General features: G+C 44.8%; 1 protein-coding gene across 2 annotated transcripts in view; it reads right to left on the bottom strand.

Annotated features, from left to right (window-relative positions):
* The window catches only part of HIP1 (huntingtin interacting protein 1), a 175,144-nt gene extending 158,824 nt beyond the window's left edge, over positions 1 to 16,320 (bottom strand). For both annotated transcript variants that reach the window (XM_053556195.1, XM_053556196.1), the window contains exon 1: positions 16,136 to 16,320. In XM_053556195.1, the coding sequence (XP_053412170.1) occupies positions 16,136 to 16,255 (120 nt within the window). In that variant the 5' untranslated portion in view covers positions 16,256 to 16,320. The remainder of the gene's footprint in view (positions 1 to 16,135) is intronic.
* Between the last annotated feature and the right edge of the window lie 11,651 nt (positions 16,321 to 27,971).

The following is a 27,971-nucleotide window of genomic DNA, read 5'->3' as shown; positions in this document are numbered from 1 at the left end:
GCTGATATTTCTGAATACTCATAAGGTATTGTGTTGAGCACTTTTCATGCATTCACTTCATTTAATCCTTTCAATAACTCTACAAGATAGGTACTTTTATTATTGTTGATGTTCTTTCAACAGGAGATCTCTACTTAATGGACTTGAATTCACCTGCCACCCTCTCTGTACGTCTGCCTGGTACTCACAGCAGGTGAACTGTCTGCCTCCAAATCTAGGCTCAGAACCTCTACACCAGCGGTTCTCAACCTGTGGGTCACGACCCACAGGAACTGTATTAAAGGGCCATGTCATTAGGAAGTTGAGAACCACTGCTCTACACAGTCTTGGGACACTTAGATACAGACATAAGGCTGGGACTCCCTCAGATCTGGGCACTGACTAATACACCCTAGGCAAGTTATTTTTCTTTTTTAATCCTCAGTTTCCTCTATGAAACCAGATTCAATCAAAGGCCTCATTTCAGATAATACTGACAACTGGGGAGGTAAGGTCAATGCATGAAGTGATGGAAGACAAAATGCAGTGGTAGAGACTCTGGGGACCCAAAGTATTTATGCTCTGGCGACGGGTTTCAAGTTTATTTTTAAAAATTTGAAGAAACATGTCTGTGGCTGCCAGCAAACAATTACTTACTAAAGACTCCCTCTTATCCCTTCTAGCTCTAACATTCTCTAGGTTAAACAGGTTTAGTAGTTTGGGCCACAGGTTTATTGCAATGGCATTATATTCAGACATTCCATGTGACCTGTGATTTGGTGTCAAAAGGTTTTATTGTTATATGCTACAAGCTAGGCCTAACAGGTGAACACTGGGAAGGTCAGGATCCAAAGACACCCTCAAGACAGGGCTCAGCCTGCACAACTGTACCTGGCAGTCCCAAGCAGAGATAAATGTGAATAAAGGTCCCAGGTAACTGGGATTGCAAAAGGCTTCTTCACTTAGTAAGTTCTCTGAGTGAGAAACTTTGGGGGGGCTGGTTTTTTGTGGGACAAAGGCCCATATAACCAATGCAGAAGTTACCCATGTGCTGCTAAGGTTACCCAGGAGGAAGAAACTCAGAGAGAGGAGAGACCCAGATAGAATTTCCAAGCTGAACATCAGCACAGCAATGCTGGTGTCAAAAGGCCCAGGTGTTTAGCCGGGCGTTGTGGCGGGCGCCTGTAGTCCCAGCTGCTTGGGAGGCTGAGGCAGGAGAATCGCTTAAGCCCAGGAGTTGGAGGTTGCTGTGAGCTGTATGAGGCCACGGCACTCTACAGAGGGCCATAAAGTGAGACTCTGTCTCTACAAAAAAAAAAAAAAAAAAAAAAAAAAATTAAAAAAAAAAGGCCCAGGTGTTCTCAGTAGGTAGTGGGTTCTGACAAGGCTGCCACCACAGTAGTGTTACTGCTTCAATAACTGTGCTTTCACAGATCCACAAATTCTCTAAGCCTCTTGGGGAACCTCATCCAATAGCCCTCATTTCCCAGACCCAGACTGAAGACACACAGGGTAAAAATCAGGGCAGAACAGAGAGGGCCACAGCTTGGAGAAGCAAGGCTTCCCAATTCCTAACTCAGTGTTCTAGGAGCTCCCAGCTGCTCTGCGGCTAAGCCCTGGGATGCTGGCACATTTCAGACCACCACCATGAGCCTGAGTAAGTATCCAGACAGGCAGGCCCACCCTGGGGGAAGGCACTTATTTATTCCCTCTGCTTCCTGCCTGTAAGTCAGTGCTCTTTCCAGCAGAGATGCCATCATGATCCTATGGCTACACTGGGATTTCCCACTCGCCTTGTTTAACAGACAGCACAGCACTTGATGAAAAAAATTTTTTAAGGTTAAGTAAATTACATGTGTGATCCTCAAACTTGGAACTGCACCAAAGAATTCCAGAGCCCAGCAGGAAAAATGTTTTGGACAGGCTGCTGAATTGTTTTTCCAGGATAAAACTTCTATGAATGAGCGCCAAGTATGGAAATCCAATGTTTGATCTGTAGCTACGACAAGCACCAAAGAAACAACAAATATTCTTTTAGGTCTAAAAGGGAGTCTGTCTGTGCAGCAAGGCAGCATCCCTTAGGCCTGCCACCTAAAGCATGAGTTACCTATTCTTCTGTATTAGTTTTCTATCACTCTTGTCACAAATTACCACAAATTCAGCTGCTTAAAACATATGTTATCTCCCAAAAAATAAAAAAAAATAAAAAGACATATGTTATCTCACAGTTCTGTGAGATTATAAGGCCAAAAGGGGTCTCCCTCAGCTAAAACCAAGGTGTCAGAAAGACTGTCTCCCGTACTGGAGGCCCCAGGAAGAATCTGCTTCTAAGATGATTCAGGTTGTTGGTAGAATCCAGTTCCTTGCAGCTCCAGGCCCAAGGTCCCCATCTCCTGGCTGGCTCTCAGCCAGCGGCCCCCCTTTAACTCTTACAGGCCACCCACTGGCCCTACCATATCTCAGAGTCAGCAGAGGTACATCAAATCCATCTCATGCTTGGAATCTTTCTTGTGCTGATAGCTGGCGAAGGTTCCCTACTTTTAAGGGCCTATGTGGTTATGTTGGGATCATCTGGATAATCCAAGCTACTCTCCCTGTCTTAAAGTCCTTACTTACAACTTCAAAGTCCCTTCTGCCATGTAACATAACACATTCACAGGTGCTCGCCTTAGGGCATGGACATGTTGTGGGGTGGGCACTGTTCTGCCTAGCACATCTTGTTTCACACTTTAAAGTACTGAAGGACACCATGAGCCCTGTGGAATATAAATCAGGAATACTTGCTCCCAGTCCATCGGCTCTAGACACAAAATCCTCCCACTCTGCCCCTCCCAGAGAATTCTCCATTCTTTTGATGCACTCACCTTTATGCTACTAGTGCTGCTAAAACTTTTGTTTCAGTCCAATGTGAAATGGATTGAATACGTTCACGTAGTTACTGGACACCACCTACCTTGGAGTGGGAACTGAGCCTATTCCATTATCTGTTATAGCAACAATTAAACGCAATCAGGTCCTTCACAGGCATCATTAGTTCATTCAACAAATGTTTACTGAGGTCCCACTGTGTGCCAAGTGTTGGAGTGGGGGTGGGTGCGCAGTGGGAGAAGACTAGGCCATGGAAAAACTCCCAGTTCAGTGTAGGACAGAGATCCAGATAGACACAGTGACATGGCCTGACTTAAGATACTGTCCCAATACACAGAAACAAATGAATCAGTCAAATAAACCTCCCTGGAAGAATAGGGGAAACTTCTGAAGAGGAGAGGAATCTGGGATGGGACTTAAAATACGAAGAAGAGTTTGGCAAGTGGACGAAGTGGGACAGGTGTTCTAGGCAGGAGAAAAAAATAGTGCCACCTGTAAAACCACACAGCAGAGAACAGCAGCCTGCGTGGGCCGGGCCCTGAGGGCTCAGTAGGGCTGGGCCACTGGGCAAGGAAGTGGGAGGTCTGGTCTAGTGAGGTGGGGCTCTGTGCCTGGCCAGAGAACTTTGGGATGGAGAACCTGGGCCTCAGGGCCATATGTGGCTTTCTGGATGCTTGAGTGCAGCCTTTTCACAGAATCCAAATTTCACAGCATAAATCCTTTTAATAAAGGGATTTGTTCTGTAAAGTTTGGATTCGGTAAAGGTACAGAACAAACAGAGGGTTTTTTTTTTTTTAATGCAGGGTGATACCAGCAGTTGACCTTTTAAAAGAGTTGACCTTTTAAAAGAGAAAACTCTGACAGCTAGAAAGAGAGTGACTCTCATGAGGGTAGGGCCTGGCAGGCAGGAGGGGCTGGGACAGACAGTTAACAGTTCAGGCTAGAGAAGAAGGCCCGCCTGAGGCCAAGGCAGAGGAATGAAGAAGTTATGTGGAGAGCGGGGACACTGAAAACACTAGCACTCAGGGACTAACTGGAAGGGTACAAAATAGAAGGTGTCAGAGGCAACTGAGAGAATTTCTGCTTTAATAATCAGGAATGGTTTATAAAGTGAGACTCCCCAAAACCAAGAACAGAGGAGAAAGAGATAGAACTCAGGTACTGGTGTGTTGGGTTTTTCTTACCAGCAGCAGCAGGCCTACACTAGACAGCACACGGAGGTCTCATCCTAGAAAAGGGTTGTCAAAGGAAACAGTGATCTCCAGGGAGCTGGAGTCAGGGAGCTGCCATCCAACAGGAAGTCCCCTGAGAATCACCCATAGTTAGGTTAAAGAGTTGGTCTCTTAAGACAGGGGCTTCCTTGGTGGCTCCAATTGTATAAATTCACTTCCTGTTTCAGGGTTCACAGTTCAGAACTGGGACAAAAAATGGCTGATGTTCATTCAGTTCTTTATTCAAAACACTTTATCCTCCATTCCAGAAATCCTTATCAAGCACTTCTTAGAGCCAGACTCTAAGGCAGGAAACTGAAGTTACAAAGATGAATAAGGCATTTAACATGTATTTTTTTAAATGTCAAGCCCAGAGAGGTGGCCAGTCCCTGGGCTGACCTGTTATTCCAAGGGAAGTTTCTCTGGATGTGGCTCAGAGAAAGGACCATATAGCTCATGACTGGGTCTCTCATTCTGAGGAATTATGGAAAATAGAAAGGAAGAATATAGCATCTGTCAAGACATACTCAAGGAAAATCAAATAGAGAAGACATGTGCTTTCAGCCCAACATGGGAGAAGAGACATATGGCAGGTGAGTGAGACACAGTAACTCACATACAGCAACCTCCAAGTCTAAGAACTTTCCATTGTGAGCTGGCCCCAGGGACCATGCAACCAACCAGAGATCTCATAAAACCACTGCTGGAAGGTCAGCATTTCTCCCAGGATCTTGGATGACATTCCTTAAGCTCCCAGATCTTCAAAGGGACTCATCGTGGCTCCAATGTTCCCCACTTGATCTAAATCTTTGGAATACAAACCAAGCCTGAGGTTACATGCTCCAGAAGTCTACCATCCAGGTCTTGGATTTTATTTAAAACATGCTTCTTTTTTTTTTTTTTTTTGGCCGGGGCTGGGCTTGAACCCGCCACCTCCGGCATATGGGACTGGCGCCCTACACGTTGAGCCACAGGCGCCGCCCAAAACATGCTTCTTTTAAGCCTGAAGATACACTTTTTTCTCTCATACTCCCCTGTGAAAACTTTTCACCACCTAATCTATTTTGTATTTAATAGACAAACTGAGCCTCAGCTGGGGGAAAATCCCTCTGCTGGGTACTGAGGTAACATGCTAATGGAAGAGAAATTTAGGGCTTGCCTGCCACTAAGCAAGGTAGACATAAGACACTAATAAATGGAAGCTGCGACTTGAGCATGCTCTGGCAACACACCAGGTGTGGGCTGATGAACCGTCTCTGTTTCCCCACTACAAGCTGCAGCAGTGCTGGGGAGATACTGCTTCGTATGCATGGTTCATAAGCCAAAAGCTCCCCAGTTCTATATCAGCATTAGGAATGCTTTGGGGGGTTGGTATTTGAGAGAGATGTCAAATGAAGTATGGACACCATTTCCTATCTCCTGGTAGGAGTTTTTTTTTTTTTTTTAAAGTTCATATTTTTAAGTACAAACGCAGAAATGTACACAAAACAAAACCATACTCCTTTAAGAATTATCATAAACCACTACTCAGACTAAAAGATTGCTAGTAGGACCTCAGAAAGTTTCCTTGCACACCTTCCAAATCACTAACCTCCCCTGCACCCAAGGATAACTTTTATTGGACTTTTATAGCAATTACTTCCTTTTTTCTTTACAAATTTACCATCTAAGCAAGACGGTATCTAACCCCTACATCCTGGCTTTGTTTCACCAGTTTTTTGAAACTAATATAAATGGAAGCATACAGAAAGTTTCCTTTTGTGTCTGCTTTTTCTTCACTCTCAACATTATATTTGTAAGATTGATCTATGTTGATGAACATAACTAGAGTTTACTCATTTTCATGGATGTGTAGTATTCCAGTAAAAGATTTTAACAATTTATATAACCATCTTCTGCTGATGGACTTTTGGGTTGTTTCCAGGTTGATACTATTATAAAATATGATTATAAATATTCTTCTAAATGTCTTTTCATGCATATATGTGCATTTCTCTTAGGTATATAATTAGCAGTGGAACTGCTGAGTTATGGAGTATGCATATCTGCAATTTTAGGGTAATACCAGACTGTTTTCCACTGTGTTTTTTTTCTTTCTTTTTTTTTTCTTTTGTTTTTTGAGACAGAGTCTCATTATATCGCACTCAGTAGAGTGCTGTGGCATCACAGCTCACAGCAAGCTCTAACTCTTGGGCTTCAGCGATTCTCTTGCCTCAGCCTCCCGAATAGCTGAGACTACAGGTGCCTGCCACAACACCCGGCTATTTTTTGTCGTTGTCATAGCTGTCATTGTTGTTTGGCAGGCCCTTGGCTGGGCTCGAACCTGCCAGCTCTCGTGTATGTGGCCAGCACCCTAGCCACTGAGGCTACAACCTCCTCTGTGTTTTCAGTTCTGCCTTCAGTACATAAGCATTTTCATTGTTTTTATTTTTTCATTTTTATTTTAGCCATTCTGAAATGCTAGTATGCTGGGCACGTAGTGGTATCTCACTATTAAGAGATGAGGTCTTGCTCTGTTGTCCAGGCTTGAGTGTAGTGGTATAATCATAGCTCATTACAGCCTAAGAATTTGGGCTGTAATGACCCTTCTACCTTAACCTCCCAGGTAGCTGGGACTACAAACACACACAAAATCAGCCTGGCTGATTTTTTTTTTTTTTTTTTCATTTTTTGTAGAGACAAGGCCTCTCTATGTTGCCCAAGCTGGTCTCAAACTCTTGGCCTCAAGCAATCCTCCTGCCTTACCCTCTTGAGTTGCTGGGATTACAGGCGTGAGCTGCCATGGCCTGGCTTCACTGTAATGTTAACTAGCTGATTACTAATAAAGTTGCACACCTTTTCATAGATCTACTGGCCACGTATTTATCCTTTCATGAAGTACCTCCTGTTTTTCTAGTAGGTTGCCTTTTTTTTTAAAGGGTTATTTCTCTTAAGTTTTTTCACATATCCTGTATACAGGTCCTTTGATGGTTATGTGTGTTGCAAAAATTTTTTCCTGGTAGGAATTTTCAATGTCCTAATAAGTCAACTGGAAAAGACTTAGGAAAAAGAAATCTTTGTACCTTTTCTAAGTTACCAGCCACAGACCAGACTTCACCTTTAAAGAGAGATACAGAAAGAAAGTATAAAATTTGGGACAGACATGCCACGTTCAAACCTTGGTTCTGCCATTCACGCTCAGGTGAGTCACTTCATCTCTCTGAGCCTCAGTGTCCATATTTGAAAACTGACCATAATCACCTATTGCATGGTTGTTCTGTGGCTCAGAAGAGATTATGTATAAATACTTTTAAACTATAAGCAGTGTGAACTGTTCTTAAACAGAAGCCATAGGCCACACTGGCTTTCTAAACAGTGCAGACAGGCTTCCTGGGCTGTCTCATGCTATCAGCAAAGGCAGCGTCAGCAACCTTTCCCATCCAAGAAAATACGCTGTTTTCTCTTCTGTCTGAGCCAGAGAACACCTTCAATCACAGTTCTTCTCCCCTCACAAGTGTCAGACTCTCCTGCCCACAAGCTGAAAGTAGGGCTCCTCCCTGCCTGCCCAGGCAGGAAAACAGGAAGCAGTCTCCACCCTAATGGGAGGTGGGGCTGACACGTTCCCTTTCCCAGGTGGGCATCTCTCCAGCCAGCCCTCCTAGATGCAGCAGAAAGGCTGGCTACTATGCCACTGTACCTGCCGCCACACCCAGATCTCCTGCACCCTTGGTCCTAGAAGTGTAAATAATTGGGCCAAGGGATGGTGAGTACAAAATATGCTCCTCATTGGACCTTCCAGATGTGCCAGACAGGGACCCTTTTCAGCACCTAAGCAGGCCAAGGAATCTGCATACCTGGGCCACGGAGACACTCCCCATCCTTTCTTAAGGTACAGCCTTTCAAGAGGGCCTTGACCCTGGTACCCAGTCCTCATTCCACATATAGGAACAACGGAAACTCTTTTCAAGAGAGCGGTTGAAAGCACAGTAGAAATGCATGTCCTTACTTCACAGTGTGAAAGTGGCTTACAGATATTTTATAAGCTAAAATATCTGAAAGTTGGAAAAAGCCTCCGAAATTTTTTCCAACCTCATTTTGAAACAAGCAATTGTATAGCAGAACCAGATTTTCTCACTCTCCGGGGAGTACTCTCCATATTACTTTGTACTCACCCTAACATCCCATATCCCCACAGCTGCAAACTCTAGCACCTGCACACAGGCCACTGCTGTCATGGTCAACCACATTAAGGTGCCTGAGGCACAAGACCAGTCCCTCAGCTCAGCACCTGTGGCTCAAGCAGCTAAGGCGCCAGCTGCATACACCTGAGCTGGCAGGTTCGAATCCAGCCCCGGCCCTCCTAACAACAATGACGGCTGCAACCAAAAAATAGCCAGGCATTGTGGCGGGCGCCTGTGGTCCCAGCTACTTGGAAGGTGGAGATAGGAGACTCCCTTGAGACCAGGAGTTGGAGGATGCTGTGAGCTGTGAGGCTATGGCACTCTACCCAGGGTGACAGCTTGAGGCTCTGTCTCAAAAAAAAAAAAAAAAAAAAAAAACAGTCCCTCTCCCTTCTTGAGGATATGTTCTAGCTCAGAAAGATCCTATCTTAATCAAAAAGAAGCCCTGAGAAGGCCAAGACCATGTTTTAGGAATGTTTATAAAGTGTTCTCAACTTGGTAGAAACTCAAGATAGTCAACCTTGAGCCCTAATTCAGTTTCAGGGCTCTAGGGACTCTACTGAGCAGGCTCTACAGCCTAACTCTCCTGGAGCTAGGAGGGGGCTTCCACAATCCTGGGTGCACAGGCTTGGTGCACAAAGCAGGAGTTAGTAAGTATTACTCATTGGAAAAATCAAAGGAGACAGAGGGAGAATCTCCAAAATACATAAAGGAAAAGTACTCTGCAAGCAGAGGCCTGCCCACAGCACTGAAATCCTCCAACTGTTTTATGTGCACATATTCAGCAAACACGCACTGGTGCCTGCCTCATGCAGGGCCTATGCTGGACACTGGGACCATGATCCTGCCCCTGAGAGCTTATGTTACAGCCTGGAAGGGAAGCCAAGATGTGGGCTTGGATGCATGTGAGAGTACATGAAGTTAAGGGCCTCAGCTCACTTGAATACATGATTGGGCTATAGCCAGATGTAGGGGCTGTCTAGTGGAAGGATGCAGGGTAAGTTAAGGCTGGAAAAAGACAGGAACCAGGGACCCTGATGGTGGCACATCATGCAGGGTCTCGGAGGAGCCAGCAAAGATTCTTAAAAAAAGGAATCACACAAAAATGCTGGACTTCAGGGACCCTCTGTCTGGTACAAGCTACTTAGGGGCAGGGAGAATAGGAAGACAACAATCCAGGCAAGAGGTAATAGGGCAGAAACAGCAAAAAACAAAGGACAGACAGACAAGAGAAACCTCCCAAAGACAGAGTCAACAGAACCTGACTGTTGGAGAAAGTGGGTGGGAGGAACTCAGAACTAACACAAGAGAAAAGAGGCGTGATACCCAGGTACAGGGATTCTAGGCAATGGCGATGTCCAGTGGGAAGTGATCACATAGGCTGGGAAGTCAGGAGGGAGAGTCAGCATCACAGAGGCTAGAACAGAAACCATCAGATGAGGGCTAGGCATGGTGGCTCACGCCTGTAATCCGAGCACTTGGGAGGCCGAGGCGGGTGGATTGCCTGAGCTCACAGGTTGCAGACCAGCCTGAGCCAGAGCGAGACCTCGTCTCTAAAAATAGCTGGGCATTGTGGTGGGCACCTGTAGTCCTAGCTACTTGGGAGGCTGAGGCAAAAGAATCATGTAAACCCAGGAGTTTAAGGTTGCTATGAGCTATGAAGCCATGGCACTCTACTAAGAGTGACAAAGTGAGACTCTGTCTCCTAAATAAATAAATATAAATAAAATAAGAAACCATCAAATGGAGGTAAGGGCAGAGGAAGTGGACAGGAGGTAAAAGAGAAGTAGGGTGAGGACAGTGCCGTGGAGGACCCCGTGGAGACCAGGCTGTGACAGAAGGACAGACAGACAGCAACCTGTCTAGAAAGCCAGGCTCAGGGGCTGGTTCTCCAGAATTTGAGTTTTTGCTCTGTCACTTACCTACTTCAGAGCCATGAACTAGCTATTAAGCCCTGTAAGCCTCAATTTCCTCCTTTGTGAAACAGGGATTATAATTCATCAATTTGTTACTAGAATCAAAAAAGACTGGCTTGGGTAAGGCCTTTCCCTCTGGTGCAGAGTGAGCAGGCAGGGATGTTGGCTACTATTATTACCATCAGTGGGAGGAAACCCGGAAGGGTGAAAACCAAGGACCCAAAGAAAGCTCTCAACTTCCTTCCTACATTTTCATTACCCACTAAGGGAGTAAGGAAGACACAGAAGAGCATGGAACCTTTTATATAAGAAGCCATCCCTGGACGGTGCCTGTGGCTCAGTCAGTAAGGCGCCGGCCCCATATACCGAGGGTGGCGGGTTCAAACCCGGCCCTGGCCAAACTGCAACCAAAAAAATAGCCAGGCGTTGTGGCGGGCACCTGTAGTCCCAGCTATTTGGGAGGCTGAGGCAAGAGAATCGCTTAAACCCAGGAGTTGGAGGTTGCTGTGAGCTGTGTGAGGCCACGGCACTCTACCGAGGGCCATAAAGTAAGACTCTGTCTCTACAAAAAAAAAAAAGAAGAAGCCATCCCTGACTGTGGAGTAAATGGGGAAATGGGGTGCACTTATAGCTCTCCCTGCAATAGGTACCTGCTCATACCTCAGGCAACATGTGTGCTTGGTCAGTGAGCAATAGAGGAAGGAGTGCCAGGTACGAGGCTCAGGGTAACACCCAACCTGGTTCTGGGCATTTGCATTTACAAAGAACAAACCTAAGATACAGCCTTGCCTGCCGGAAGCAGACCCTGGACCATCTTGGGTTTTCTGGGTATAACGTGAACTGGCCGAGACATCCCAGAGCCCACAGGGTGCCAGGGCCCTACTGTGCAGGACAGAGTCCTTCCTCAGTGGAGCCCAGGAAAACAGTATTTTTAAAAAGGAGCTCTGCAGATGATTCTAACATGTAAGCAAGATTGAGAACTACTGATCCTTCTAGTCCAATTCTAAGTGCTTTGGGGTTTTTTTGTTTGTTTTGTTTTGCTTTGTTTTTTGGAAACAGGGTCTTGCTCTGTGGCATCATCATAGCTCACTGCAACATCAAATGCCTGGGCTCCAGCAATCCTCCTGCCTCAGCCTCCCAAGTAGCTGGGCGTATAGGCATACATCATCATGCCCAACTAATTTTTCTATGTTTTATAGAGATGGGGTCTTACTCTTGCTCAGGCTGGTCTTGAACACTTGGTCTCAAGTGATCTTCCCACCTCAGCCTCCCAAAGTGCTAGTATTACAGGCATGAGCCACCATTTTTTCTGCTAGTGAATTGAAAGCTAAGCATCAGCAGAAGATTGTGAGCAAGATGGTAGAAACACTCCTAACTTAAAATGGATAAAGGGACTTTGGATTATGATTTTTTGAAGCCCTGGCTTATTTACTAGCTGTGTGATCTTGGACAAGTCACTTAGCTTCTCTGAGCCTGAGCTGTTAAATGGCATAATAGATATAAATCACCTAACATGTTTCTAGTACCTAGCAGGCCCTCACTAAATATTTGTTTCTATCCCTTTCTCTCTAGAATCTAAGGCATGATTTGTTAAGATCCTTTACTCTGTGATAAGCTCCTCCAAAAGAGAGAGTGACTCTCTGAGAGTTTGAGAGTCACTCTCTAAGAGTCTATTCCTATAGACTCATCCTTTCCTCTAATCCCAGAATGTGCCTACTACAAAGCTCAAACTTCGGTGTGTACAGACTACCAAGGTTCCGGTTAAAATGCAGTCTCTGATTCATTAGATCCAGGGTGGAGCCTGAGATCCTAACGGTCTGGTGTTGCCAAGCCTCTGACCACACAGAAGCAGCGATGCTTGTCGAGAAGCCTCGCAGTGGCCAGTCCACTTCCCCACTGATTCATGAGCTCCCCTAGGGCTGGTCTCTTTATCTTGCTCATCTCTGTGCCCCTCCATGGTATGTGCTCACTAAATGGATGTTGCAAGAATAAACAAACCATAGAGAAAACCATTTTCTGGCTAACTAAAAACAGAGCATTTGGCTTGTCTGTGATTAGCAGCCCTCCTGGTTCCTTCCAGAATCATCCTCTTGGCTGACATGAGGACAGTATGGTAGAATGGGTCTGAGACTTAGAATCCTGGAATCCTGGAATCCTGGCTTTGAATCCTGAACTTTTCATTCACCAATGGGATGACCCTGGGCAAGTTACCAAGCTCTGAGTCATGATGTCCTCATCCATAAAATAAAGATTATAATACCTAACCATCACACGGCCCCAATGATGGCTAAAGACATGCTTTATAAACTGTAAAGTACTCCAGATAAGGTACCATTAATCCAGCAATTTTTTTGAGGGCAAGAAGTACTTTTCATTTCCCTAAAGCCTGAAGGTTGTTTGCAGTCCACTGGGTGGGAAACACATCAGGGTCTGGCTACAGATGGGGCTCTGGCACTGGCTGGGCCCTCGGGGTCTGTGGTGCCCACTCTGGCAGGGATGGTGGCCAGGTGAAGTGCAAGGATGGTGTCAGGAGAGTTGAGGAGGCAAGGCTTCTTGGAAGAGGCTGGCAGGAATGAGGAGACAAGGATGTTCTCAGGATATAGGCACTAGGACACAGAAAGGCAGACAAAGTAATCAGAGTTCCTTGTCAGATGTGTGGGGAGACAAGGAGGAAACTTGGGAGCACCAGAAAAAAAAAATCAAGTAATTACAGATAATCTCCCATGGACCAGGGCTGTAATGTCTACCCAGGCCAGGGCTTCCCTGCTAATGCTGATCAGTCATCTTCTACCCTGGACTATGCCCCATTCACCACTTATCATGAGCTTCAGGCACTTAAGGATACAGGCAAGAGCAAGACACAGTCTTGCCCTCAAGAAGCTCCCAGTTTACTGAGGGCCACACAGACAGAAATGACAACAGTACAAGGTAATGGGAACTAGGAGAGCTTTACAAATTCTTCTATAGGTGTTCAGAGGAGGGAGTGGCCACTTCTGCCCCTCTCTTCTTCTCAGCCAGTTATAGTCTCCTCTGTACCCACCTAGATGTTCCTCTTTACTGCCATCCCCCATTACTGGAATGCCCCATCCCCTCTTCCACCAAGCAAATGCTAACTCATGCTAAAAAGTGTGTTCAGTCCTCCAGGAGGGCTCCTCATCTTTCCCCACCCTCATAACCTTTACTTTATCCATGCACTCCTGGTAATTATCCTATTCCCTGGTAACACTTCAGCCCCTCTGAGGAAGGGTTAATCACAGCCTGCACAACTGCTTACACTTCTGTTTTCTTATGTCTCGTCTTCCCAGTCATATTATAATAGTAATCACTGAAATCGCGCTCTGTAGTTTACAAAATGCCTTCATGTATATTATTTAATTTAATCCCACAATAAACCTGTGAGGTAAGCATTATGTTTATTTTACAATAAGGAAACAGAGGCTTAGAAAGGTTAGACTACTTGCCTGAGGCCACACAGCCCATATGTATACCACCCAGGAAACTCCAGCATCTTCTAGCTCCAAGGGGATTTGCTCAGTACTCAGAGGCAGCACATGGCAGTGATTAAAAGTCGGGGCCACTTCTAGCTATGTGACTTCTGATAGTAACTTAATCTTTCTGTGCCCAAATTTCCTCAAAGTAAAATGTGGCTGATACCTACCTCATCAGTTCTTGTCTAGATTTAAAAAGTAATATAATAAAGTACTTAGAATGGTACAGAACATGAGAATTTGTTATAATTATTATACCTTGGCTTATTGTCACAATCTCTAAACACACTAACATTTTCTTATAACTCAATTTTATATTTCATAATATATTTGATAGGTAGGCATTAAACAAAGTAAACTTTTGCAAATTGACTAATGCTGGGTTTTAGGACTATTCCCTTTTTTTTTTTTTTTTTTAAGAGACAGAGTCTCACTTTATTGCCCTCGGTAGAGTGCTGTGCTGTCACAGCTCACAGCAACCTCCAACTCCTGGGCTAATTGTCTTGCCTCAGCCTCCCAAGTAGCTGGGACTACAGGCGCTCGCCACAATGCCCGGCTATTTTTTTGTTGCAGTTTGGCCAGGGCTAGGTTCGAACCCGCCACCCTTGGTATATGGAGCCTGGGCCCTACTCACTGAGCCACAGGCACTGCCCAAGACTATTCCCTTTTCTTTTTCTTTACTCTCCGTTTCCCCTAAAGAGTTTCAATAAGAGAAAAATTCTCTTTTCCAGCTCCACTTTACCTGCTCACTCTCCTTCCCATCAGGTCTAATGTGGCCCATCACAAGTGTTCCATAGAACGTATGACACTAGAAAACATTGACTCTCCTTATTGGGCCGTACCTGGATAGTTAGTGGACATGCCAGTCATGGGTGGAAACTTTCACAAACCTAATTTCTATCACAATAATGGGTCAAAGTCTTATGTGTATTTCTCTGTTGCCCCAGTTTTTACTTATCTGAGACTCTACAATGGGTTGTTATAAAATAACGTCCATCTATTTTTTTCTTCCATAAAAAAAAAGAATATGCACGTTATTTCATGGAACAAGAAGTTTCACATGACTAGCCAACAAGCAGAGGCAGTAACACCTGAAACTGACAGAAAACGTCCTTTCTTTCAGGGGTCTAGTCCATAAAGATAGATAGAAGTGAATGGAAATCTATCCCTTTCCTCCCGGGGTAGGATGACCTGGGGAAAGTAGATTCCCTATTTCAAACCATCCAGAGACCTTCATGGAGCCAGAGATTTTTGAAATAAAAAACACATGAAATCTTCTGGGGTGGAAAGCTTTATTCTTTGCATGATTCCATATATAGAACCCTCAGATCCCTACAAACTTTTCTACCTTGATCCCCAAAGCCCCTTCCCTCAAAGTATACTGTGTTTGGGAGAAAGAAATGGTGACACATACTTGCAGGACAAACACAACAGAGGACCAACCTCTAGCAGCAGAGACCCAACATGATCTTAAAGGTTCCACTCTGAGAGCTAGAGTGGAGAACAAATCTGCCTATACAACTTTGGCAGTGAGATTTTATAAAATGTTGCACTCTTTGAAATGGATTTTACATACAAATGAACCCAGGAACACCATAAACACGTCAGCTTTATTCAGTCCAATCAATACACCAAACATCAAAAACTCTGAGGTAAAAATGGATTGTGGCTTTTTGTTGATGACACTGAGGAATTTTGGCCCCAAGCCCTGGTCATGCTGGACAAATAGGACAGCCTGCCTATGAGCTGTCAGGCACATCTTGGTGGATGAAATCAAGACTTCCTCACCCCCACCCCCAGTCAGGGCTCTGGGCACCACTAAGGAGCTCATCCTGACCAGCAGCTAGCAGTCAGGCCAAGCATCCCCAATCCTGCCCCTGACTGGCACCCCATCCAGCTGCCTGAGTCATTTTCCAAACTCGGCCATACTTCGCATTTTCTACATTCTGCCTCTCCTCTACGACCCCTACACCGCGGCCTCAGCAGAGGGCTTGGGCTGGTGAGAGTCAAGCGAGAGGCACCGAAGGATGCTAAGGGGAGGCGGATAGAGTGATGAGAGCAATCAAGAAGAGGTCAGGAGGTGAAGGAAACTCCCCCTACCCTTCAAATTCCTAGCCCAACGCCCCCAATTTCTGCTCCCACACTCGCGTCTCTAAGTGGCGCCCAGCGCGCTCCCGCTGCTTAGAAACACCTCTTCCATTCGGCCCCTTTTCGGTTCCTTGCATTCGCCTTCCCTTGTGACCCCTGCCTAGTCCCGCCCGCTCTGGCTGCTACCGGCCGCGCCGCCCGGATCCCGACCGCTCCTTGGAGCCCTCCTCTGCCCCTCCTGCCCCGCTGGCCCGGGGTTCCCAACCTTTCGGGGATCACCTAGCTCTGCACACCAGATGCCCCTGCTCACAGCCACCTTGCCCATCCTCTCCTGGGTCTGCAAGACCCTACTCCTTTCTGAGCCCCTCCCAGACACTGCGTCTCTCAGAGTGCCCCAGCGATGCCCGAGGGTCCCGCGTTCTCACCTGAGTCCGCTCGAAGCTCTCGCGCTCAGCTGCCTCCAATCCCGTGCCGACCCCGCGCCGGCTCAGCACCTTGGGCAGCGGGTTGGGTACCTGCTTCATGGAACTGGCCATCCGGTCCATGTCGCCGCGCGAAACCGAGTCAGGGGCCCTAGTCGGCCCCGGGATACCCACCGCGCCGCCAGGCAGCCCAGCCCTACCCGCGGGGATCCGGCGCTAACGGGACGGCTCCCGCCTCCCACTGGCTGGGAGCGCTGCCAGTCTCCCAGATGCCCCGCCCCTCCCCAGAAGGCTTCCCCGCCCGCCTCCGCCCCCTCAGCTCGCTTGGCCCGGCAGGCCCCTCAAGGTCGCGAGGCGCACTGTGACTGGCCCGAAGGGCTGTCAGTCACCACGATCCCGCCGTCTGGCAACGGGGGCGGGGAGGGGGCGGAGCCTGGGCGGGCTGCCCCGACCTGCCCTCGCTCGCCCCGCCCCCACTCCCGGCGCACCACCCTCCTCTTTCCCAGCGGTTGTCCTTGCGTGGTTGAGTTTCGTCACCCCACTTCCCACTCCCTGGTGGACTTGAACTGCTAGGTCTCCGGGTAGTGTGCGACGGCTTGCGACCGGGGGCGTCGGCCTTCCCCGGGGAGTCCTGGCCTGCCCGGGGGTAGTCTTTTAACTTCTTTCGGGCCTGGGATGGGAGAGCGTGGAGGGACCAAACGGGCTGCCCGAGGCCCGGCGGCCCCGCCGCCCGGGAAGACCTAGCGTCTGGGTCTTGCGGGCCCAGCTCCCCCACGCCGCTCCTAGACCGCTCTTTCAGGCTTCCTGCCATCCGGTGCCCACCGGGATGACCGCAGAACCGAGGGCTCGGAGCGCTGGGCTGGGTCACCTGGACTTGCTTCCCACACCCCTGAAGGTCTGCACCCGGCCAGGGCTTATGTGTTGGTAGAAAGCCCTGTAGACCCTTCTGTTCATCCACCGCTTTGGGCTGAGCCTCCGGTCCTGCTAGACGTCAGCCAAGGTACTCGTAGGCAGAGGGAGGTGGGATCTTTAGCGGAGACGCTGAAGAAAGTTACTTTCCTGTTAAACTTCAATTCAGGTGTTTCTTAAAAAAAAATTCTTTGAAACTCAAAAGTAATGAATGGCACCTTTAAGCATTAAACAATTTGGTAATTCAAATGTATTCTTATTTTTTAAAATTAGATCTTTTGGCAAAAACTCACACGTTCAATAGAGAAGTGAAAGAGGGGGCGGGCACCGCAAGCTCTAGGGAACCACCGACGGCTTTTGCTGAAACATGTGCTTCACTGAGCTGGCACTGTGGGCACAGACTATGGGGGCGAGATGGAAGGAGGGAACTGCTGGGGAGACTCCAGCAGTAGGTGAGAGACAGTGAGGGCCTAGAAGAAGAGGGAAAGGAGTAAGTGCTTCCCTTGGGAGGTTATATGAATAAGGGTTGGACAAAGGGAATGGCAGTGCCAGAATTTCTGTAGAGGGAGGATCTAAGGGGTGGCAGTGTGATCAGAGGGAAAAATTGCCTTGAGCCTATGTATGTACAGCAAGGAAGGGGACTGGTTTCAACCTTACTTGAATTGTATTTATGTGGGAGGCTTTGGGAGTGCCCCTCCCTTGGGTTCCTCTGGGAGAGATTAGATGTAACCTAATTTCCTAGCTTTTATGTCTGGGAAAAGGGAGATGACATTAAATGAGAACAGGAGCACTGTAGGAGTGCTGATTAAGAAAGTAGAAACGGAGGGTGCCCTGTAACTCAGTGAGTAGGGTGCCAGCCACATACACCAACGCAGGCAGGTTCGAACCTGGCCTGACCTGTTAAACAGTAATGATAACTGCAACAAAAAAAAAATAGCAGAGCATTGTGGCGGGCACCTGTAGTCCCAGCTACTTGGGAGACTGAGGCAAGAGAATCACTCAAGCCCATTGAGTTTGAGGTTGCTGTGAGCTGTAATGCCATGGCCCTCTACCCAGGGCAACATAGTGAGACTCTGTCTCAAAAACAAAAGAAAAAGAAAGTGGAAATGACCTGAAATTTAGATAGAACATTATCAACATAGACGTGGGGGATGGACAGGTGGGTGGATGGAAACAGGAGCTGGGGAGGCAGAATAAGAGAAGCAAAAGGAGCACCAAGGCCTGGAGAAGAGGGCAGAGCTGGGGACCTGTGGGATGTACATTTGGTAACCTGTGCACTGCTGGGAGATAAAGACTATGGATGAGGGTGGTTGTTGGGGGCTGTAAAGGTGTAGGGTCAGAATTGCAGCAGGAGAGGAACTAAACTAGTGCAAAGGTGTGATCAGGATGAAGGGAATGGTCCAGGGAAGGTAAAGCAGCAGGGATTATTGGGAAGTTGTTACCATCTCTAGACCTGAAGGGACCAGGGGAGGAGGCTGCCCAGAATTGTGGTCTCAGGTAGAAAACCACAGTCACCTAACAGGGAGGGAGCAGGGAGATGAATACTCCAATCTCTCTATATCTTTCTGCTCCTCTGATTTCCTGCTAGTGCTGCCCATTGTGCAAACCTAGCCAGAAGCCATCAGTGCTGCCTCCACCCCTCCTTCTGGGCATGGAGCCTGGTGGAAAGTGGAGGGCAGGGGTTTGGAGGGGCATTGGGAGATTCCCAAGACAAGGGTTGACCCACAGGGATGGAAAAACACCAGAGAAATAGACAAGAGTCCTAATGACATTACCTCTATGTACCCATTCCTAGGCTTGCAACCACCTCATGCTCTGGATCCAGCTAAAGAGTGATTTATGACCCTTTGCCCAGAGTTTATGGCTTCAATAAATATGGACCCTTTAAATGGGGATTAAGGGATCAGCTTAGTTCTTATTAGAATAAACCTGAGTAGGAATCAGAAATTTGTGGTTTGGAGGCACCCTGTGGGAAAAGACTCAAATGAGTTACCTTCCTCTGTGAAACTCAGAGCAAATCAAAAATAAGGATCTTGTTTGCAGCAAAACCCTTTGTCAAGAGTTTGGGGGAACCCTCCCCCAGGGTATAAACTACAGGACTCTGCTAGGTACAGTTAGCTCTTCCGTTCTTCTCCCCAAGCTGTTTGGGATTCACTTCTCTCATACTTTTGGGGGATGTGAATTTCCAGACATAAAGTCCTAATCTTTGGGAAACCCATAGGGGAATGGTAAGTGTTCTATCACCTGCCTCTCTATAACTAGTGAAATATGCCCGCACTCCACATATAGTTTGGATCTGATTTACCATTTAGTTCTGTGAGGACATATAAACTGATCACACTGTTCCTACAGGTTCCTGGAGCCCAAATACACATGTTGCATAGTTTTAATGAGATATAACTGATTTGTAGTTGTACCCTCTTAACCAAGGGGCACACCTTCCAAGATTCCCCAGTGGATGCCTGAAAATGCAGATTGTATTGAACCCTATATACAGAGGATACCAAAAAAATACATGCACATTTTAAGAAAGGAAAAAACTGTATTAAATTTGTAATACTCAAGTCACATTTGACTTTTGCAATTCTCAAAGTGATTTGTATTTATCTTTTGCTGTCAGTATATATTGAGTATTACAAGTTTAATACAGTTTTTACTTTTTTAAAATGTGAATACATTTTTTGGCACCCTCTGTATACTATACATAAACACCTCTGTTTATGGCACCCTCTGTTTTTTCGTATACATAAACACCTATAATAAAGTTTAATGTATAAATTAGGCATAATAAGGTTAGCAGTAGCTAATGCTAAAATAGAACAGTTATAACACTGTAATATGAGTTATGTAAATGGGGTCTGTCTCTTGAAATATGTTATTGTACTACTGTACTTACTGTACTCACCTATTTTGGGACCAAGGTTGACAGCTGGTAACTGCAGAAAGCGAAACCTTTGAGAAGAGGGAACTACTGTACATTAAACTGCATATATTTAAAGTAGACATTTTGATGAATTTTGACATTCATATGTACAATTGACCCTTGAATAACATGAATTTGAATTGGGTGGGTTCAGTTTTACATGGATCTTTTTTTTAAACAAACTCAGATTAAAAGTAGTCCGTATTCTTGGCATGTGAAAGCCAAGTATGAAGGGTCAATTTTTCCTATACGTGGGTTCCATGGGACTTGAGTATGAGATTTTGGTATACTCAGGAGTCCTGGAACCAATCCTCTGCATATAACAAGGGTTCACTGTATATACCCACGAAACCATCACCACAGTCAAGATAATGAACATATTCATCATCCTGAAAGGTTTCCTCTTGGTTCTTCATATTTCATTCCAACCTCCCTACAGTTCCAGTGCCTAGGCAACTAGTGATCTGTTTTATGCCAATATAGGTTAGTTTACATTTTCTAAAATTTTACATAAATGAAATCATATTTATATAATCATTTGTTTCTGACTTGTTTTGCTAAGGATAAGTATTTTGAAATTTATCTATTAATATGAATTCCATACTTTATTCCTTTTTATTGCTGAGAAGTATTTTATGCATGGATATTCCACGATTTGTTTATTCATTAACCTGCTAATGGAGATTTGAGTTGCTCTCAGTTTATGACTATTACCAATAAAAAAAAAGCTGCTGTGAATAGTCATGTACAAGTCTTTGTATGAACGTATTCTTTCACTTCTCTAGGGTAAATACCTAAAATTGTAAAGTCTGGGTTATATGGTAGATGTATGTTTAATTTTTCAAGAAATTGACAAATTATTTACCAAAATGGTTGTACCATTTTATATTCCCACTGCCCGTGTATGAGAGTTCTATTGCTTCACATCTTCATCAACACTTGGCGTGGTCAGTCTTTTTAATTTAACCATTCTAGTAAGTACATAGTAGTATCTCATTTGTGTTTAAATTTCCCAGTAATTAATGATGTTGAGTATTTTTTCATATGCTTATTTGACATGTGTGTATTCTCTTTGGGAAAGTGTTTATTTAAATCTTTTACCTATTTAAAAAATCTTTACATTTTGGGCTCGGTGCCTGTAGGTCAGTGGCTAGGGCGCCAACCACATACACTGAAGGTGCAGGTTCAAGCCCAGGCCATGCCTGCCAAACAACAAGGACAACTACAACCAAAAAATAGCCGGGCCTTGTGGTGGGCGCCTGTAGTCCCAACTACTTGGGAGGCTGAGGCAAGGGAATCACTAAGCCCAAGAGTTTGAGGTTACTGTGAGCTGTGACGCCATGGCACTCTACCAAGGGCGACATAATAAGACTCTGTCTCAAAAAATAAATAAATAATCTTTACATCTTGAAATAATATATACCTATAGAAGAGCTGCAAGATAGTACAAAGAATTCTTATATAATTTTTACTTAGTTTCTTCAAATGTTAACATCTTACATAACCATGGTGTAATTATTAAACCTAAGGAATTAACACTGGTACAATCATATCAGTTAAACTAAAGACTTTATTTGTACTTATGCCCTTGTTCTATCAGGGTCCAATCCAGGACTCCACATTGTATTTAACTATTGATAGTTCCTCAGTCTTTTCTTCTCTTTTGTGACCTTATCACTTTTGAGTATTTTATATCATGTCCCTCCATTTGGGCTTATACTGTATTTTCTCATGATGTTACAATCTTTCTTATAAAATGCCACAGAAGTGATGTGTCCTTCTTAGCATAGTCTACCAGTGGGTACACACTGTCACATTTTATCACTGATGATGTCAACCTCAGTCACTTGGTTTAGGAAGAGGTGGAGAATAAATCCCTTCTATAAAGTTTGGATTTAGTCAAAAGGCCACACTCAAGGATGAAGAAGGCCACATGTGCTCCCAAGGCCACAGGTACCCAAACTCATCAAGATCATTTTTCTTCTCTATAAAATTACTATTTTCCCCATTGTAATTAATAGAAAAATTGGGGGGAGATACTTTGAGACTATGCAAATATTCTGTCTCCTTACTTTTTTTTTGCCCATTTTTTAATTGCATTATTGGTCTTCTTATTGAACTAATGAGTATTTTAGTTGTGAATTGTTGGACAGTTGCTTAATGCTCTGAGCCCCTTTTCTGACTGCAAAGTAAGAATCATAAGAACAGTACAAACTTTCATTCCTTCAGCAGATAGTATTTGGGCTCTTACTCTAGATAAGACACAGGACTAATAAGGTTGTAAGTTTACTTGTTGGGCATGGTATACATGGTTTTAGGAAAAGCAGATCCTGGCTCAGCACCCATAGCACAGTGGTTACAGCGCCAGCCACATACACCAAAGTTGGTGGGTTCCAACCCAGCCCGGGCCAGCTGAAAACCAACAATGTCAACTGTAACAAAAAATAGCCGGGCGTTGTGGTGGGTGCCTGTGATTCCCAGCACTTGGGAGGCTGAGGCAAGGGAATCGCTTAAGCCCAAGAGTTTGAGGTTGCTGTGAGCTGTGACGCTGTGGCACTCTACTAAGGGCGACATAGTAGGACTCTGTCTCAAAAAGAAAAGAAAAGCATATTCTACACAAGGAAAAGTGCTAGGATAGAGCAATGAGACTATCATGTTTTTCAACATGTTTGAGGGAATAAATAAGAATAGGATACCATTTATGCAAAATTATATCTCTGTGTGTATGAATAAGTAAGAAAAAAAGGATAGAGTTAGATGTATATTTATTGACTGGTAGTGATGTCCTTAAAAATTGTCAAGTGGAAAAGAAGCAAGTTGTAAAGTATTGTGTATAGAATGATTCTACTTTGGTAAAAACAAGCAAAAAAAAAAATCTCATATAATTGTGTGTATGCTTTTATATGTGAATGAACATAGAAAAAAGCATGAAAAGATATAATTCAGGATACTAATACTGATTACAGGATAGGGTTATAATTAAAGAGACTATTGTTTTTCTTTATCTTTTAATTTTAAAAATAAGGTTAAAGGCTAGGCATGGTGGCTCAGGCCTGTAATCCTAGCACTCTGGGAGGCTGAGGTGGATGCATTGCCTAAGCTCAGGAGTTTGAGACCAGCCTGTCTCTAAAAAAAACTGAGTGCCTGTAGTCCCAGCTACTCAGGAGGCTGAGGCAAGAGGACCACTTGAGCCTAAGAGTTTGAGGTTGCTGTGAGTTATGATGCCATGGCACTCAACCCAGGGTGACTGAGTGAGACTCTGTCTCAAAAAAAAAAAAGTAAGAAAATGTAAGCATAACTGATAGCCACAGAAATAGCAAAAACATACCTAAAGAAGTGCTTTGTATGTTGGTTAAAATGTACTTTTAGCTTATTACTAGCTAGTACATAAAATGAGCTCGAGGACAGAAAACTGTATTATCTAAAGTCTTTGCCATATCTTGAAATGATCATGTTAGTACTCCAAGTGTTAATTGTATATGTGTGCATGCACGTGTGTATTTCTTGTGTGTGTGTGTGTGTAGATGGAGTTGGAGTAGAATTGGAGAGCAGGGTGATGACCAGCAAGGGGACTAACGAAGCCTTGTCAGGGACTTGCCACTGTCTGGGGTGCCCATTTTTAAAACCTTTAAAAGGGCAAATTGTAATGGAACTCATACTGATTGAATCAGGAGCTAGGGCAGGACCGGAAACTGGATCCAGGCACTACACCAAGTCAGGAGCCAAAGCAGCAGGAACTGAGCCAAATGGGAACACAAGCCAAAGCCAAACGAGCAGCCCCTCAGCCGGTGGGGCTGATAGGACTAAATTGACCCAGGTTGTGGATCTGGGTCAAGTGACTGCAAAGCAAGTTGATCTCATCCTCTACTCACAAAATAATGCCATTGCCTAGGAGGAGGAATACTTTCAGGGAAAGATAACGAGTTCATTTGTGGACATGCTGAGTTTCAAATGCCACACAGAGATGTCCATCAGGCAGTCAGAACTTCAGATGGACTGATAGAACTAGAGATGTCAGCTGAGTGTAACCTTCATAGATACGGTAGGTGGAATTGTGGGCCTGGGTTAGAGAAGAGACCCAGGACAGAGTGTTAGAGCAAGCCACAGACCAAGAAGAATGATTTGCAAGACATTTATCCAACAAAAGATGTATGTCTAGAATTTGCCAAGTATAGGTGTTTAAAGTCTACCTGGTTTTAAATTATGCATACAGGCCAAGATGACTAAAGCACAGAAGCATGATATTGGGGACCACATTGGGGGTTTACAATGACAGGAGTCTGAGTCTGAGGCTCAGCTCCATAGTGTTTAGGTTTTACGTGTGTGGTGATCAAAAACATACAAAAAGTGGTCATGGAGAAGTTAAAGGTGACATAGAAAATGAAATCAGAGAAGTAGAGGGAGGCCAGTAGATTTCCATGCTGTTAAAGTGTAGAGTCTTAGTTTGTTTTCTATCGCTTATAACAGAATACCTGAAACAAGGTAATTTATAAGAAACAAATTTATTTCGGCTTGGTACCTGTGGCTCAGCATCTGGGGTGCCAGCCACATACACCAGAGGTGGCGGGTTCGAACCCTACCACCTGCCAAACTGGTTTGTTTTGGGCCTGCCAAAACAACAATGACAACTACAACAAAATATAGCCAGGCGTTGTGGCCCTTGTAGTCCCAGCTACTTGGGAGGCTGACACGAGAGAATCACTTAAGCCCAATAGTTTGAGGTTGCTTTGAGCTGTGATGCCACAGCACTCTACTGAGGGCGACATAGTGAAACTTATGTCTCAAAAAAAAAAAAAAGAAATTTATTTCTTATAGTTCTGGAGGCTGAGAAGTCTCACAATTGAAGGTGTACATCTGATGAGGGCTGTCTTGCTTGCTGGTGGGAACTCTGTAGAGTCCCACGGCTGTGCAAGTGCATCACATGGTGAGGGGGCTATACAAGTTCATCGCTCTTCCTTTTCTTATAAAGCCACCAGTCCCACTCCCTTGATAACTCATTAATCCACAAATGGATTAATCAATTCATGAAGGAAGAGTTCCCCTTAACCAATCATCTCTTAAAGGCTCCATGTCTCAGTCCTGCCAAATTGGGGGTTAAATTTCAACATGATTTTTGGAGGGGACAAATATTCAAACTGGGGCACCCAGGAGAACAATGTGAGTTAAACAGTATGAAAGGCCACAGAGAGGTCAGGGAAGTGCAGCTGAGGGGAGGACTTATAAAGTGGAAGTCTGTGCCTTTGAAAGACCAGTTTGCGTAAATGTGTGGATGCTGCAAAGTTTAGGGGTCCCCAAGACCATCTTCAGGCTTGACAATTCACTGGAAGCACTGACAAAATTCACTGAAAGGTGTTGTGCTCACAGTTATAGTTTATTACAGCAAAAGGGCACAGATTAAAATCAGCCAACAGAAGAGACTCAAGAGGCAAAGTCTAGGAGGGTCCACACGTGCAGCTTCCAGGTGTCCTCTGCTTGGAGCTGTAGGCAGAGCTAGCTTTTTAATGGGATTAATATGTAACAACATACATGGAGTAGTGCCCACCAGTGAACTCACCTGAGCTTTGTTGTGCAGAGTTTTTATTGGGGTTCTATCATGTGGGCATGGTGGCTGCCTGAGTGACTGATTTTCAGTTTCCAGTCTCTACTGAAGTTGAGCTAATACTGCCTGGTCCAAAGCCTCCATCATAAATCATATCATTAGACTGTCCAGCATGGTCCAAAGCCCCAGCTAAACAAAGTCACTCTTAGCAAGTAGGATATTCGAAGGGTTTAGCAATCACCTCCCAAGACCCAAAGGCAAAGGCAAGACCTCTCTTTGGGTAAAATTAATTCTTTACTACACAGATGCTATATTGCAGTGAGGAGTTGAGACATGAATTAGCTCTCAGAAGAGGAATGACTGTCCGTGTCACTATGTCACTTCTCCAAAACATGTAAGAGAAAAAAGGAAGTAAAATGGTCTATAGACAAATATGGAGGGGCAGATAATGGAACGATGAGAGAGGGCTAAAGGGATGTAGGTTGTGGGGAAAACCAAGCATAGAATCCAGGACCACAAGAGAGAAGACGAGGTAGAAGAATGTGTAGTGTATCCAGGGTGGGGTTGATTTGGGAGAGCGAAGGTGGAGCTCAACATCTGGCCGTGAGGTTTGGAAGTGGGATGGGATGTCACTTCTTGAGAGGAAGAAGCAAGGAGTTCTGTGGTCAGAGTGTTGATGGGGCCATCAAAACTGGATGTGAAATTTCCCAGGGCAAAGTTCCCCACAGAGAGAAATCTGTGAATACAAATATGGCAGGATAGTCTTTTGAGATATTTCCCTGAGGTCCTTTTCAACTCTTTCCACTGTCCCCCTACCATTCTTTTTTCCTTTGTCTATTACCCAGAGATACAGCAGAAAAGGAGAAAGAAAGGCTTTGAACGCCTTCTTCTAGAATTCTTATAGTTTCATGAATTAGGTTTAAGTCTTTTATCATTATGGGTTGATTTTTGTGAGTGGTGAGTAATGTGGGTCTTGTTCTGTTCTTCTACATATGGTTATCCAGTTCTTTCAGCACCATTTGTTGAATAGGAATTCTTCCCCCCATTGTATGTTTTTGTTTGCTTTGTCAAAGAGCAGATGGCAATATGAGGATGGTTTCATATCTGTAGTCTCTGTTCTGATCCATACATTTATGTCTTTATTTTTATACCAACACCATACTGTTTTGATTACTATAGCCTTGTAGTATAGCCTGAAAATAGATATCCGCCTAGGGAAAGAATTATGATGAAGACCCCAGTGGCATTCACAGCAACATCAAAAATAAATAAGTGGCTACAATGCCACGGCACTGTACCTAGGGTGACAGCTTGAGACTCTGTCTCAATAAATAAATAAATAAATAAATAAATAAATAAATAAATAAAGTGGGACCTGATCAAGTTAAAAAGCTTCAGCACAACCAAAGACACAAGCAAACAAGACAGAATGGGAAAAGATATTTGTATGCAAAAAAAAAAAAGATATTTGTATGCTACACATCTGGTAGAGGACTGATAACCAGAATCTATAAAGAACTCAAGCAAATCAACAAGAAAAGATCAAATGACCCCATTAAAAATTGGGCAAGAGAGGCTATGCCCCCACAGCAGCACAGTAGTTACAGTGCCAGCCACATACACTGAGGATGGCGGGTTTGAACCTGACCTGGGGCCAGCTAACAACAATGGCAACTGCAACAAAAATAGCCAGATGTTGTAGTGAGCGCATGTATAGTCCCAGCTACCTGGGAAGGTGAGGTGAGAGAATCGCTTAAGCCCAAGAGTTTGAGGTTGCTGTGAGCTGTGATGCCACAGCACTCCACCCAAAGGCAACATAGGGAGACTCTATCTCAAAAAAAAAAACAAAAAGGCTTAGCGCTCATAGCACAGTGGTTAGGGTGCCAGCCACATACACTGAGGCTGATAGGTTCGAACCCGGCCCGGGCCAAACTAAACAACAATGATAACAACCTAACAAAAAATAGCCAGGCATTGTGACAGGCACCTGTAGTCCCAGCTACTTGGGAGGCTGAGGCAAGAGAAGAGTTTGAGGTTGCTGTGAGCTGTGATGCCACAGCACTATACCGAGGGCAACATAGTGAGATCTGTCTCAAAAAAAAAAAAAAAATTGGCCAAGAGACAAAAACAGGAACTTTTCTAAAGAAGATAGACTGATGGCCAACAAACACATGAAAAAATGCTCAAAATCTCTAATCATCAGGGAAGAGCAAACCAAAACCACATTGAGATACTACCTAACTCCGGTGAGAATGACACATATCAAGTCCCAAAACAACAGATGTTGGCACGGATGTAGAGAGAAAGGAACATGCGTGTACTGTTGGTGGGACTGCAAACTAGTTCAACCTCTATGGAGATTCCTCAAAGAACTTAAAATAGACTACCATTTGATCCTGCAATCCCTCTGCTAGGGATTTACCCAAAGTAAAAAAAGATATTTTATAAAAAAGACATATGCGACTTTA

Source organism: Nycticebus coucang, chromosome 12, assembly GCF_027406575.1.
Source record: "Nycticebus coucang isolate mNycCou1 chromosome 12, mNycCou1.pri, whole genome shotgun sequence".
Classification (NCBI taxonomy): domain Eukaryota; kingdom Metazoa; phylum Chordata; class Mammalia; order Primates; family Lorisidae; genus Nycticebus; species Nycticebus coucang.
This window is presented reverse-complemented; position numbering and strand designations above follow the sequence as displayed.